This window comes from Acinonyx jubatus, chromosome A2 (assembly GCF_027475565.1).
Source record: "Acinonyx jubatus isolate Ajub_Pintada_27869175 chromosome A2, VMU_Ajub_asm_v1.0, whole genome shotgun sequence".
NCBI classification, from domain to species: domain Eukaryota; kingdom Metazoa; phylum Chordata; class Mammalia; order Carnivora; family Felidae; genus Acinonyx; species Acinonyx jubatus.
The window spans coordinates 44,484,007-44,499,940 of NC_069383.1; the positions used below are offsets into that span (position 1 = coordinate 44,484,007).

The 15,934-nt window shown below is 36.1% G+C and overlaps 1 protein-coding gene across 6 annotated transcripts in view; it reads right to left on the reverse strand.

The window, feature by feature from the left end:
• The window catches only part of BBS9 (Bardet-Biedl syndrome 9), a 439,643-nt gene that overhangs the window by 318,022 nt on the left and 105,687 nt on the right, over nucleotides 1-15,934 (reverse strand). For all 6 annotated transcript variants that reach the window (XM_015065037.3, XM_015065036.3, XM_053218247.1 and 3 more), the window contains 2 exons: nucleotides 10,068-10,242; nucleotides 345-429 (listed from right to left, as the gene is read on the reverse strand). In XM_015065037.3, the coding sequence (XP_014920523.1) occupies nucleotides 345-429; nucleotides 10,068-10,242 (260 nt within the window). The remainder of the gene's footprint in view (nucleotides 1-344; nucleotides 430-10,067; nucleotides 10,243-15,934) is intronic.

Sequence of the window (15,934 nt, forward strand, 5' to 3'; positions counted from 1 at the left end):
CTCTCTACCTCTCTCTCTCACCCCTCCCTCACTGTCTCACCCTCTCTCTCTCTCTCTCAAAATAAATAAACTTTCTGTACCTCCCTTACTCTCTCAGTCTTTCTCTCTCAAAATAAATAAACTTTGTTTTTAAATCTGATAAATTATGACACAGCCAGGCATGTGTCTCCATTGCTCAATAATAGTCAACTGAATTTTTTCCCATTGATAGAATCATAACATAGAAAAGAAAAATAGCTAAAATAAATATTTTTAAAAATTTTCTTCCCAGAATTTTTATTCTGAAGAAAATCTGTGATTAGATACAATATTACTGAAATTTTATATATTAAAAAAGGCCTTACAACAAGTCTTTTTCCAGAACCAAGTTTTTGTTGTTCAGTCTCCTGTCTTTTATCTGCATCCGTTGCAAAAGCAAGCACCTGGTACCTGTTTGAAAGACATGAATAATTATAAATGATTTTACAGTTAAAAAGCATAAGTTATTTTAAACTTTAAAATCACATAATCTATAAACTTTACAAACTGCTTTTCTGGGGGGCACCTGGGTGGCACACTGGGTTAAGCGTCTGACTTCAGCTCAGGTCATGATACTGGTGGTTCGTGGGTTCAAGCCTGCTTTGGATTCTGTGTCTCCCTCTCTCTCTGTATCTCTTTCTCTCTGTCTCTCTCTCTCTCTCTCTCAAAATATATAAACATTAAAAAAAATTAATTGCTTTTTTCTTGGTTTTAAAAAACTGAAATTTAAGATCGAATTCTTCTTGAATGACACTGTGACATGAGACTATGTAAACCTGTCATGATAAAGAAATTATAACTATGTCCTAAAATTCAATATTGGGTAAAGAGCTCTGCCAACGGTCAAAGCATTTCCATTAGAATTTTATGTGACGAACAACAATAGCTAAGAAAGATCTGGCAGCAAAACTTCACATAGAAAAAAATGTAAATAATGCAAAGCAGCCAGGTGTAGTAGAAACTGTTAATAGATATTCTATGGAACCCAGAAGACCGGAGTTTAACCCCCAGCTAAGCCACTTACTAGTTGGCAAATTAATTACTCCATGTCTTATCTTCCCCATCTATAAAATGGGAATAGTCTCTAACTCAAACATGGATAAAAGAATTTAAAAATAATTTAGTGCCTAGTACAGTAACTGGCATATATTAGGTGCCCAACAGATTGACAGACAGATACAGATTTACACATATATAAAGATCAATCACCTAGTAGTTTATCTGGTATGTAATAAGTTCTCAATAGGGGGCATTACAGACATTATGACTTTCTGTAAGTATTTTATAGCTTTTATTTCATTAGTAACATTTGGTTCAAAGCATTCTTTAAAACAATTTATACAGGGCACCTGGGTGGCTCAGTCAGTTAAGCATCAGACACTTGATTTCGGCTCAGGTCATGATCTCACAATTCGTTGAGTTCAAGCCTAACACTGGGCTTAGGATTCTATCTCTCCCCTCTCTCTCTGTCCCTACCCTGCTCACACTCTCTCTCAAAATAAATAAACTTTAAAAAAATTATAAATATCATTTGATCTAGAAATGATTAATTTAACAAATAAAATTTAAATTCCCTATTTCCCATAATATAATGTTATATTGTTAAAGTAATAATCCTACTCTAAATGAAGAAAGTTTAGGCTCACAAATTCCTTTCTTTCCTATGAATCAAAACTCTTATGTTGTTCTTCCGCAGCTAAGAGGAAAATCAGTAGATATATCTGGACGTCTCATACTGTCTAAGAGAAAGATATCTGAAAGTATAAAACTCAGGGCCCTGAATGAATAAAAGCAACATGGAATACCTAAATAGGCATTGAAATGTACACTGGTATGCAAATGTCATATACTAACTCTTAAACTATCTCAATCAGGAATACTTTGTAAAGAAAAAAAAGCCTTTACTTGCAGTTGGATGCAGAATGACTATGAATTAAGGCAGATCTTGCAAGGTATTTATTAAAATCAGTCCTATGGTTAATATGAAAGCTTAATGTATATGAATTTTACCAATTTAGCAAAGATATAGTAGTGATCCAATACATCTAATATATCTAAGCTCTGACAAAGAAAAAAACTATTATATGGTCTGTATCCATCAGGACCTCCCAAGTAGTTGTAGAGATTCATATACAAATAAGTACAATTCAGAGTGCCCTGTGCCAATAATAGAAGATATACACATAGTACCATGGGAACATGATGGCAGACACAAGTAATTGGAATGCAGGAAATATGTATGTTTTTGATATAGGTTCAGGAGAAGAAAGCTAGGTTTTAAAGAATGAGTGAAAACCCATCATACTGGTAAAGGGGTAAAGGCATTATGGCAAAGCCAACAGCACATGAAAAGGCATGCAGTAAAAGAGACATGAAAGGCCACGACAGGAGTTTAGGAGAGATGCATGGCAGGGAGGAATGAGTCATGGGAAACGAGACAAAAAAGGTAGGAGGGTAAAGATCTCAGCCTTGTAAAACCATGCTAAGAAATTCCATGGGCAGTTTCAGCAAATATGTCCATACCATTTGAGAGTGACCTGCAAAATCCCTAAGTCTCCAACAGTGCCAAATAATTAGACCTCACATTCCAACCTTCATATAGGATTGTTTTACTCTTCCCAGTTCACAGTATCAGAAATAGTATGCACTGGTGACTAAAACATCAGCCCAGACCTGGGCCTGCTATAGATCCAACCTCAGGCAATTAATTACATCGGCGGTTCATTTCCTGCACACACCAACCTACTAGAGGAAGATATGGATATTAATGAGATTGTCGTAAACATCCAAAGCTTTTGAGCTGTTTGAAGCTTCTTATAGAACTACAAAGCATTATTATTTCATCCAGGAATAAGTGAGCCCCTAAAGGGGCCTCATTAACATCAAACAGCAGGCAGAGACACAGCCAAAATTGACTCCTGATTTCCAAATCCAGACCATTTCTCTTCCTGGAAGACAACTCACAAGAGCATTTTATTACTAAACGTAATTGACAGTAAATTTAGATGATGACAAACTTACAATACCATCTATTTTATAGTTCTTCCCTAAATCCTCTTTCTGTGACCAATAATGTACATGGAAACCTATTTCCAAAACCAAACAATTCCAGGCAGAATAGGAAATTTCAAAATAAAGAAAACATTTGGTATTTTTTTTTCTTACCACTTGAATGTTCAGTGATAGAAGTTGAAGAATAAAATTCCCTTGTTGTGACTGCTGAGAGAATAATCAGGCACAGTGTAGTAAGATTTCACGAAAGAGTGTGTCCTATGTGTTTCTCAACAGAAAGGCACTAATCACAAATACATCAAGTCCAGATGAATGGTAGCACTTTTTGACCAAATAGCCACAAAGGCTTAGCAGATCCTGTGGAGCACCAATGACAAACTCAACCATATAATTTAGTGCTCTTCCATGTCACATCGTAAAAACCAGCAGCAAGTAACTAAAATATGGATTGAGGTGTCATAGAATACAAAAGTAAACCCTCCAAAATCATTTATTTTCAAATGAAACATATACCTCAAAGGTACCAGGAGATTTTGGAAACTTGATATTTAACCCAGAGAACTCTACTAGAAATGGAAGCTCCGGATACAGAGCATTACTAAATTCATTACAAACAGAACTAAAACATTCTTAATTATGCCAGGAAGGATCACTTTAATTGAAAGGTACCAGCAACAAAATAGAAACTTTCCTTACAACTTTTCACTCCTTCGTCAAGTTATGGTTAAACATCTATGTTTGGCAATGTACAATGCTAGGCATTACAGGAGTCACATAATCCCTGCCATCAGCCCTGTCAATGAGAAAAAGAAGCAAATATGTAATATCAGTTAAAGTGTGATGACTACTTGTGGAAAGAGCAGAAAAACTACTCCGCGAATTGAGAAGGAGGTGTTACAGCTAGGTCAGGAAAGAACTGAAGGAGAGAGGGGAGGCTTAGGGACACAATTTCCATATACAGAAAAGAAAGGAAAAACTTCAGAGTGTAGCGTGAGCAAAAGAGGAGAAAGAGAAAAGCCGTAAACATATCTGGAAAACAAACATTTCAATTTGGCCAGAGCCTAAGGCTAGTGAAGAATACAATATTCTTTCTACAATATTGCCAATTAAACTCTACAAGTACATTTTTTTTAATATATGAAATTTATTGTCAAATTGGTTTCCATACAACACCCAGTGCTCATCCCAAAAGATGCCCTCTTCAATGCCCATCACCTACCCTTCCCTCCCTCCCACCCCCCCATCAAACCTCAGTTTGTTCTCAGTTTTTAAGAGTCTTTTATGCTCTGGCTCTCTCCCACTCTAACCTCAATTTTTTTTCTTCCCCTCCCCCATGGGTTTCTGTTAAGTTTCTCAGGATCCACATAAGAGTGAAAACATATGGTATCTGTCTTTCTCTGTATGGCTTATTTCACTTAGCATCACACTCTCCAGTTCCATCCACGTTGCTACAAAGGGCCGTATTTCATTCTTTCTCATTGCCACGTAGTACTCCATTGTGTATATAAACCACAATTTCTTTATCCATTCATCAGTTGATGGACATTTAGGCTCTTTCCACAATTTGGCTATTGTTGAGAGTGCTGCTATAAACATTGGGGTACAAGTGCCCCTATGCATCAATACTCCTATATCCCTTGGGTAAATTCCTAGCAGTGCTATTGCTGGGTCATAGGGTAAGTCTATTTTTAATTTTTTGAGGAACCTCCACACTGTTTTCCAGAGTGGCTGCACCAATTTGCATTCCCACTGAGAGTGCAAGAGGGTTCCCGTTTCTCCACATCCTCTCCAGCATCTATAGTCTCCTGATTTGTTCATTTTAGCCACTCTGACTGGCGTGAGGTGGTATCTCAGTGTGGTTTTGATTTGTATTTCCCTGCCTGTTGGCCATCTGGATGTCTTCTTTAGAGAAGTGTCTATTCATGTTTTCTGCCCATTTCTTCACTGGATTATTTGTTTTTTGGGTGTGGAGTTTGGTGAGCTCTTTATAGATTTTGGATACTAGCCCTTTGTCCGATATGTCATTTGCAAATATCTTTTCCCATTCCGTTGGTTGCCTTTTAGTTTTGTTGATGGTTTCCTTTGCTGTGCAGAAGCTTTTTGTCTTCATGAGGTCCCAATAGTTCATTTTTGCTTTTAATTCCCTTGCCTTTGGGGATGTGTCAAGTAAGAAATTGCTGCAGCTAAGGTCACAGAGGTCTTTTCCTGCTTTCTCCTCTAGTGTTTTGATGGTTTCCTGTCTCACATTCAGGTCCTTTATCCATTTTGAGTTTATTTTTGTGAATGGTGTAAGAAAGTGGTCTAATTTCATTCTTCTGCATGTTGCTGCCCAGTTCTCCCAGCACCATTTATTAAAGAGACTGTCTTTTTTCCATTGGATATTCATTCCTGCTTTGTCAAAGATGAGTTGGCCATACTTTTGTGGGTCTAGTTCTGTCGTTTCTATTCTCTTCCATTGGTCTAACTACAAGTACATTTTAAAACACTTATCTAAAGCCTCTCATCTACTTAGCAATGTACTAGGTACATGTAGGAGTGTGGCGAAAGATGTGTAGCAAAGAGAAGGAGAGAAAATAAAGTTCATCATAGGTATTCTTCTTCAGGGAACCTCCCTCCACTGAACTCCTACTGAGAGGTCCCACCTCTAGGCCTCCTCAGTATCCTATGCACAGCTCACTAGAGCCTCTATCACAGTAAACTCAGTTGACTAACTTGCCACCTCCCACACTTGCTTGCGTACTGTTTGAAGACAAGAGAGAGCTCTTATCTGACTCTGCATTTCTGGTAGTTGGCATAGTGTTTGACACAAAGAAGCCTCTTGAAAAATATTTGCTGAATGAATAATTGAATAAATGAACTAACTTATTCAGTCAGTGAACAGATGTTTAAGATAGATTCTGCTCTCAGGAATCTGATAAAGCAAGACATACTCTGGAATATTTCAGCAGAATACAAGAAGGCAATATATGGTATTTGGCAAAAATCAGTGTTTTAGGCAATAATATATCAAGGAGGTGAAAAAAATGAGGATAACTGAACCAGTTAACTTTAAAAGTCGCTTCCAAATCTGAATGTCCACATCAATGAAGGAAAAATGTGACCAGATCATACAGATCACTGAATGTCAAGATATGAAGCTCTCAATTTTTTAATGGGAAACAAAACTTATCTTAAAGAGGTATTTTAAAAGGGTAGATTATGAGAAGGATCCTTCCAAGTCTAGATCAGAAGAAAATCAGAAATCCAAGTGAGGAAATAAAGGCCTGAATGCCAGTGGAAATGGGAAGCAAAGGCTGAATACAAAAGGGAAAAAGTAGAAGCATGAGGATTTACTGACTAAATAACTCTGACAAGTAAAGGAAAGAAAAAGAGATAATCCAAAAAGACAATCCAAAATTTAGACAAACATTGCTAAGAGAATGGTGGTACCTAAGCCCCTTCCACCCCCCTTAAAAAGCAAACAATTCTCTCACTTCAAAAGAAAAACAATGCTCAAAGTGTATTCTTGAATTAGAATCACCTAGAGTAAGTGTTTGCAGTGATGATTCCTGGGTCTTATCTCCAAAACTACTAAATCAAAATCGAGTGTACTGGCAATTGTGAATCTATAAACGTGCATTTTGTAACAGGCTGACCACGTGATCCTCATGCAGACTAAAGTTTGAGATTCACAGCCTTCATTATTCCTATCTGAATATAACTGAGCTTGCTTTAAAGTAATTAAATATCAGTATCAAAAGTGAAAACAAATTATGTCTTATAAGCCTTTCATATTAACTGATTACATTCTATTAACTGAGTATAAATAGATGAAGCCTCAAAAGAACAAACCTACAGTTTTCATGCTTCCTCCAATCCTAAATTGCACCAGTGATTATCATTTAATTTAATCTATTAAACTTGAAACCATATATAAATGTGATATACTATTTAACATTATAAATCCTCTTAATTGTCATCATTTCACAATAATCACATATCCCATGCATTTTTACCATTATAAAAGATCCACATAATGGATACGGTGTGCATTTTTAGTCCTAGATGGAGATAGACTTAATAGATTGGTATGTTGGTAAATTACCATAGTTCAAAGACAGTGAGCTTCTTTGAGATTAAACTTACACATTAAGGAAACCTACACATTGCTTCCTCATCCAGTCACTCCTGGAATTATTACCAAATGAATTCCTAGGCACATATTTCAAAGACTAAGTCATGGAGCATTCAAATCTTTGTATTGTGACCCCAGCATAGCACTGCCAGTATCCCTACTTGGCAGGAGTTGAGGCAGAGACCTGGGTGGAAAACTGAAAAGCAGATCTCCTCAATATTGCTTAAGCTCTGGCAGGCTTGAATGAATTATACAGATATTTTTCTCAACCTCTCAAAATAAGTATATTTTATTTCTTACCAGTAGCAATGCCACAATTCATTCGTCCCCTTTGGACAAGAGCCATAGAAGTTAAAGAAGGAATATAATATAATGATATACTACCTCCATCAGTTAACTTCTGCTTAGTCACAAACATTTGCTTATGTTCAGAGTTTTGAATCTAAGAAACCTTGACAATAATTCACAAAAGGTAGATTGCCACTTATGAACGGGATAGTACATTAACTTGCTATTTGCACAATATTGAAACATGTAGACAAAAATTTATAGCTGTTGCCTGATGAATTTATATTTTCTTCCCTCCTTGGGAAAAATCATGCAACCAAAAATAATAAAATGAAAATCTATAATGAAGTGTTGCCTAGATGTTAAGTTCTAAATATTGCCATCAGTACGATAACAACAATAAAGTTACTGAAGATACCATAATCCTCCAAGTCTGTTTCTTTTCCCAGCATGAATCTGTACTTTCTTTTCCCTATTCTCCCTTCCAACAAAAAACATACCCTCCAAAAACTCAAAATCTTGATTTTTATTGAAATTTAGCTGGTAGAGGAGACAAAAGTCTCTCTCAAACACAGTTCCCTCAAACCAGTAAGAATTTCTAGCAAAAACGATCATTGGTTTTCATACGGTCATTTTCATACTTCATTTCTACTATGAATTATTCTTTTAAAAATATTCATAATAACACTGTATTTCTTGCCAGTATTCTTTCTATGTCACATATTTTTTATAAAAATCATTCCATATACGCATCTTGGTATCTGGCTTTTTTCACTCATACTGTACTCTATTATTTTTAATTCAGGGATAGTCACAACAATCAGCATTTTCTATGGGGTGGCAACTTGACATACATTCAATCCTTTTAACAAGCCTGTCAAAATAGCCATTATTCCCACAACTTCATGGGCAATTAATCTTTGACAAAGCAGCAAAGAATGTCCAATGGGAAAAAGTCTCTTCAACAAATAGTGTTGGGAAAACTAGAGAGTGACATGCAAAAGAAACTGAGCCACTTTCTTACATCATACACAAAAATAAATTCCAAATGGACTAAAGACCTAAATGTGAGGACTGAGACCATAAAAATTCTAGAAGAGAACAAAGGCAGTAACCTTTTTGACATCAGCTGTAGCAACTTCTTTCTAGATATGTCTCCTGAGGCAAAGGAAACAACAGCAAAAATCAACTATTGGGACTACATCAAAATAAAAAGCTTCTGCACAGCAAAGGAAACGATCAACAAACTAAAGGGCAACCTACAAAACGGATGAAGGTATTTGCAAATAACATATACGATAGGCTTAGTATCCAAAATATATAAAGAACTTATAAAACTCAACCTTCAAAAAACAAATAATCCAATTACAAAATGAGAAGATGTGAACAGACATTTCTCCACAGAATACCTACAGATGGCCAACAGACACGTGAAAAGATATTCATCATCACTTACCATCAGGGAAATGCAAATCAAAACTACAATGAAATATCACCTCACATCTATCAAAATGGCTAAAATCAACAACACAATAAACAAAAGGTGTTGACAAGGATGTGGAGCAAAAGGTACCCTCTTGCACTGTTGGTGGAAATGCCAACTGGAGCAGCCACTCTGGAAAACAGTATGGAGGTTTCTCAAAAAGTCAAAAAAAATTTACAAAGGTTAAAAATAGAACTATGTTATGATCCAGCAATCATACTACTGGATATTTACTCAAAGAATACAAAGACACTAATGCAAAGGGATACATACACCCTATGTTTATAGCAGAATCATTTACAATATACAAGATATCGAAGCAGCCCAAGTGTTCATCATTTGATGAATGAATAAAAAAGATACAGTATGTATATATGTATGTATGTATGTGTGTGTGTGTGTGTGTGGAGAGAGAAGTACAATGGAATATTATTCAGCCATTAAAAAGAACGGAATCTTGCCATTTGCAATGGCATGGATGGAGCTAAAGAGTAAAATGCTAAGTGAAATAAGTCAGGGAAAGACAAAATACCATATGACTTCACTCATATGCAGAATTTAAGAAACAAAACAAATGAGCAGAGGGAAAAAAGAGAGAGACAAATCAAGAAACAGGCTCTTAATTACAGAGAACAAACTGATGGTTACCAGAGGGGAGTGAGGTTGGGGGACAGGTTAAATAGGTGATGGGGATTAAGGAGTACACTTGTGATGAGCACTGGGTGATGCATGAATTGTTGAATCACTATATTATATACCTGAAACTAATATAATACTCTATGTTAACCACCTGGAATTATAAGAAAAACTTTAAAAGCCAAAAAAATAAATAAATAAATAAATAGCCATCATTATCCCCTTTACAGCCAGGATAAGGACACTGACCATCAAACAGCTGCTCATAGAAAAATGAGGATTCCAGTTCAGGTCGACCTCTCTCCAAATCCTTTATCAATCTCTACACTATACTGCCTTTCAAATATTTTACAACATATAAATGATACCCTCTAAATCACCACAATTACAATTTTATCAAAGAAACTAGTCTTTTTTTAATATTCAGCTTTTTGTAAAAAAAAAAAAAAAAAAAAAATTAATCAGCAATATACACACCAAAAGTCATGATTCCGAAGATTCAACATCCAAACTTACTTGTAACTTTCCACTTGTCGACAGGAAGAGACAGTAATGAAGGAATCAGTACGAGAACTGTAAGCAAGAGGGCCAGGTAAAAGACAACCAGGGAGAAATCTCCCAAAAGCATAGCTTTCCTGTTCAAACACCATCAGCATCCCGTCCATAGACTGGATACAAATTAAATCTCGACCTAAAGAAAAATTAGAGGAAATTAGGTGACCTTTTTATAATGGTTTTCATTTATCACTATCCATCACAAATATGTCATAGTTAATTTATCCCCAGGGTCAATACAAGCAGCTTAAATTTTAAATTACAAACTGATAAAGCTATCAGATTACTATATATCAGTATATATACATTTCCCAATTTTTAAATTATTCAGATGTCTATAATTTTAAGTATACTTATTTTCATTTGCTATAATGCTAAAATCTCTAGCTCAAGATAGATAACCTCTAAGAAAAATCATGACCCTTGTAAGATATCATTTTTTCCAAAATCAGAAATAAAACTGTTCAGCAGAGGCTACTTCTCTTCTTCATAGGTCAATCTCATATTTTCTTTAACTTAGACATCAGTTAAACACAACAGACCAAATCCACAGACATGTATCAGGCACTAGTTGTACACAAATCACAGTGTTAACTACTACTAGAAATGAAAAATACTAATATTGAAAAATACCATTCACTGATTGAATTGTTTCCTGCCCTAGAAACAGACAAAACATCTATAAAATACATATCAAATAACTCAAAAAAGACTAACAGTCTGGGCTCAGTCTGGGCTCCGAGTAGGAGCAATTACTAGCCCTATCCATCTGAAAAAGAGAAATGTCGTATTATAAGGTATTAGGAGTTATTAAATGGATTTAATATACTTTGGTATTGCTCAGTCATTTGCCAAAAAAAAAAAAAAAAAAAAAAAAACTTGTGCCAGAGATGCTGTGTCCTCTAGTAGCCATTCTTTTGATACCTGAATTATCACTAGACACATGGTCATGCAGCACACAAGCTTACTTTCCTATTTCAGATACAAGCCTATTATAGATATAATTATATGATTATGTTCTTGCCAGTGAGATAGGAGCAGAGGTGATATGTACAACATCCAGATATGCCCTTAAAAGGACTGAGTATACACTTCTCTCTGCTGTTCCCAGCATGATGGTGGGGCTGGAATAGCTATCTTGGCCTCACAGAAAGAAGCCACATATTGAAGATAACAGACTCCTCCCCCTCCCCACCCCCACTAGAGCCCTGGACCACTTTATCTCCTTATCTTTCTTATTTCTTATTTAAACCATCATTAATTTTGCATCTTTGTTAATGCATTCAAATGTCTGTATTGTAAATAACACAGAACTTACCTGAACCTAAAGATCCATCAGCATTGCTGACTCTTAAAATTTAGTTTCATTTGATTGGATCCTGGTACCAAAAAACAACCAGGTATAGAAGACATTGGAACAACTGGGGAAATTGGAATATGACCACATGTTAAAAAAAAAATTGGGAACTGTTAAGTTTCTTAAGTGTGATCATGGTATTATGATTATGAAAGAGAACGTTCTTTATTGGGAGATATATGCTATAATATTTATGAGTGAAGTAGCACAAGATCTGTACCTTACTTTTAAGTGGTTCGTTAGAAAACATCTGTGTGTGTATACACATGCATATATACATTGACAACTATTGACTCTAGATGGTGGAAATATGGTGTTCATGTTACTTTTTCTGGAATTCAAATTTCTTCACAATAAAAATATAGACAAAATAAAGCGTTTAAATATATACCTTTTGTATATAAATGCACTTTCTTAACAATCAGAGAGGGAACTGAACATTAGTGAATTGAGTGGGACCGGGGAGGAGAACAATAAATTTAATCTTAATAAGTCAACAATCAGAGAGACAAAAAAAAAAAAAAAGAATCAAAGAGACAAAAGAAATCCAATCAATAAAAAATTTATGCAATGACTCTGACCTTTGATGGCGAATATTACTGTAGCCAAAATGTATTCTTGATGTCTGTATTATTAAAGAATATGAGGTCAGAGTATGTGTATTTCCAAGTAGAAGTGGCAACAAAATTTGAATTCATTTCAGTATGTTGAATGCCACTGAACTACAAATCTTCAGACTCCCAAAGACCTAAAAGAAGTGGTCCTTATAATGTAGGTTCCAAGACCACCAGCATCAGCATCATCTTGGAAATGCAAATTCTAGGGCTCCTCTCTAGCTCTACTAAATCAGAAACTCTAGTGATAGGGTCCAGCACTTCTAGGTTTTACCAAGCCCTAGAGGCTATCTGATGCATGCTAAAGTTTGACAACCACTGCCTTAGCATGGTAAAACAAAGAGCTAGAGCTTGAAAAAAACTTGAGCCCCAGAGAAAACTTGGCTCCTTAGCATGGCACTATATGAAGTCTTATTTCCTGAAATTCTAGCAATATAGAAGAGAGTGTTTATACTGCAATGTCCACATGGGCTGCCTCCAGAGTCAGATAATCTGGGCTTTGAGTCTAACTCCACCAATTATTAGCTGTGGGCTCCCGGCTCAAGTCTCCCTATCTGCAAGATGGCACACCTACCTTAGTTATTAGCTTTTGTGAGAATTAAATGAAGTAATGGATGAAAACTAAATCCAGCAGGTGGCAAATACTCTATCACATTATAACTTTATAAGTATTTTCTAAGTCTCATACTACATGTGTATTAATGTTTAACTACCTGCTGATTCCCACATACATCATAATGGTGTATGGTTCCTTGATTTTGCTTATATTATGACCTTTCCCAAAAAAATTCTTACATTTATTCTCCTGGTCTAATGAACATCTGCTGGCAGCCTCTTGGTCATCCATTCTCCTCTCTTCCTATCTCTAGTCATGAGATATGAAGAAGACTGACTATATTCTAAGCTTGACAATAGGTCCTGGCTTACCAATTAGTGTCTCACTAATCACAGTGATTGGTTCAGGGATAGGTATAATTTACAGCTAAAATTAACTTTCTGGGTTTAGCTAGAACTAGAGAAAAACGTACTCTTCCCCCTGAGGAATATGTGAGGAAGATAAAAGTCTCAAACCACAGAGGTCATTTGGCTTTTGCAAAGGAACAATTAAGAGAAGGCCATGGAAGACATGTTTGAGCCACAGTATCAGGTCTCACTTGGAGCCAAACCTACCTGGGAACATTTCAGGGAATAAATTCCATAAATACTGAAGCCACCTTGAGCCACTCTGTCCCTGAATCAAGTCAATCAACCCATTTGTCCTCTGAGAGACATCACAACATTAGGCTCATCTCTTTCCCCCTCAACCACCCTCCACGTGTGATCCCATCCTCACCTCCATCTTACAACTAATCATCAATTGAAATGATCTGTTTTTGTGTTTCTTGTTCACCCTAAACTAAACGCAAAGGCAGGAGCCATGTCTTACTCATCTTTGTAAATCCAACAGCGATAAAATGCCTGGCACATAACAGATGCACTAATAAATGTCTCTTAAACTGAAGTAAGCTAGGCAAAATAATTTATTCATCTAAAGTTCAGATTGGCTGAGATTTTATTCTATGTGTTTCACATACTGCATTTGAAGTATGTGAAAAATGCGTTATTTATTACAATCCTGGCTGCTGATATTTAGAAAAATGTAGGGATCAATCCAAAACATTACTCAAAAATAAATAAATAAATCCTTCAAATCGCTGCTTTGGAAGCCACTTCAGAATACATACCAAAGGCTCCCCTTACAGATAATGGGAACAGAAAGAACAGTCCAGAGAAGCCATGAAAGTTTTGTAGTTCTGATAAAACACAGCCAACAGGAAGCCTTCATAAAAGTGATAGGATTTCAGGAGCTATTTAAATGACCTAGCCCTGAACTGTACTCAAAGAGTCCTTACCACATGCTCAGTATTCTATTAGGAGCTGTAAGAAATATAGAACAACAGGAATAAAAATTACTATTGACATTTACTGAGCACCTGTTCTATTCCTTCCTTTGTACTAAACATTTACCCAGCAAATTAGCTATAATCTTTAATAACTCCAAAAGGCGAACAACAGTCCTATTTGACATGAGAAGACTGAAAAGCACAGAGCTTAAATAATTTGCCTCATGCCAAAGAGTGAGAAAATGACAGAGCTAGGACTCAAATGAAATTTCACTCTGTTATATCTTACATGTTCCCGAGGAGGCTCCATTATACCACACTAGATCCATTTTAAAAGTTAACATAAGCTAACATATAAAATCGAAGTGATGTGAAACAGACTAAGTACTACAGACCATCAAAGAGCTTCATTACAGTGAACAGTCTGAGAAAGATTTCATGAGGTAGGATGTATCCCTAGACTGAGAAGGATAGGGATAATGAAGAGCATTCAAAGGTATGAGTAGAGAAAGTTTGGGGGAGGGAAAAGGAACATACTAGAAGACGCAGAAGCAATTAGACTTGACCTAGTGCAATGCAACAAGTTTTACCAACAGGGCATGAAACGTAAAAGCAAGCAGTAGATTGAAAAGATGACAATATCTTAATGATGCTTCCTCAAAAATGATGACTTAACTATACAGAGAAAAATAAAATAGCTTTTAAAGTTGAAATAATTAGGAAGGTTGGAGATTTCATCAGAATTTAAAATCTGGATATTTATCCTATTGATCTTTAACCATGATGAGAAAAAACTAACCATTGTGATTTCAAACCTTATTTGCGAGATCTGGGAAAGAGTTGAGAAAGGACTTAGCAAAATCATTTTGAAAGGGTATTAAAAATCATTCCCTTTTCATTTTCAAAGGCAAAGAAAAATTTCGTGTCTGTGGGGATGGGGAGATGGAGGCACGAAAGTTCTATTATGGCAGCCTTGCAAAATGAACACGATAAATACTGTGTTTCATTTCCTGGTGTTAAAATATCATGTAGCCAAGGCTTTAACATGATGCACAAACATGTTGAACTGACTGTTTAATTAACAGTTTTCTCTACTAAATTATAATCTATTCATTAAAGTGGTGTGTAGCACTGTGTGTGCATGCATGCGTGCATGTGTGTGTGTCCCCATGCTCACAAGTTCTTTTTACCATGCATGACCCAGAGCACTTTCCATCATTCACTATTATAGCAACAAGGGCCCCATGGTGGGCAGTCCTGAACACCATTTCCTCCATTTCTCTGCTGTCTTTTTCTTCCTGTGGAATCTACACAGCAAAGTAGAATAGCATACATAAAAGAAGACTACCATTACTCAGCATGCTACATGTTTTCTGAATCTCTCTATGCTCATATTTCTTTTACACATTGAGTAAAAATACAAGTGAAGAAATGCAAACGTGACCTGTGGCCAAGCATATATTACACTTCAGTGTGCAGCTGTCAAAAATACTTGGTCTTTCTCCAAGCCTGAAAAACACATGAAAAACAGCTGTATAGGTAGTCAAAAAGGCAGACAGGAAACATCAAGAGACTGATACATAAGAACAGAAGAGTCCAACAGTCTGTGGAACTTCCGCTTGCTCCTTTTACACATGAACACACGGAAAAATTTTTGTTGTTGTTGTTACAGAAAACCTGAAACACTAACTCATTAATCTTTATTGCAAACCTAACTCAAAAATCATACAACATGCTTGCTATGAGCAAGGACATAAAAATGTTAAGGGTAGAATTTCAACAGATACTGACCTAAAAACAAATGGTGGATGCATTTCTAGGGCTTGCAGGATTTAAAAAAAAAATTTTAATGTTTATTTTTGAGACAGAGAGAGACAGAGTATGAGCAGGGGAGAGGCAGAAAGAGAGGGAGACACAGAATCTGAAGCAGGCTCCAGGCTCTGAAATGTCAGCACAGCGCCCGACATGAGGCTC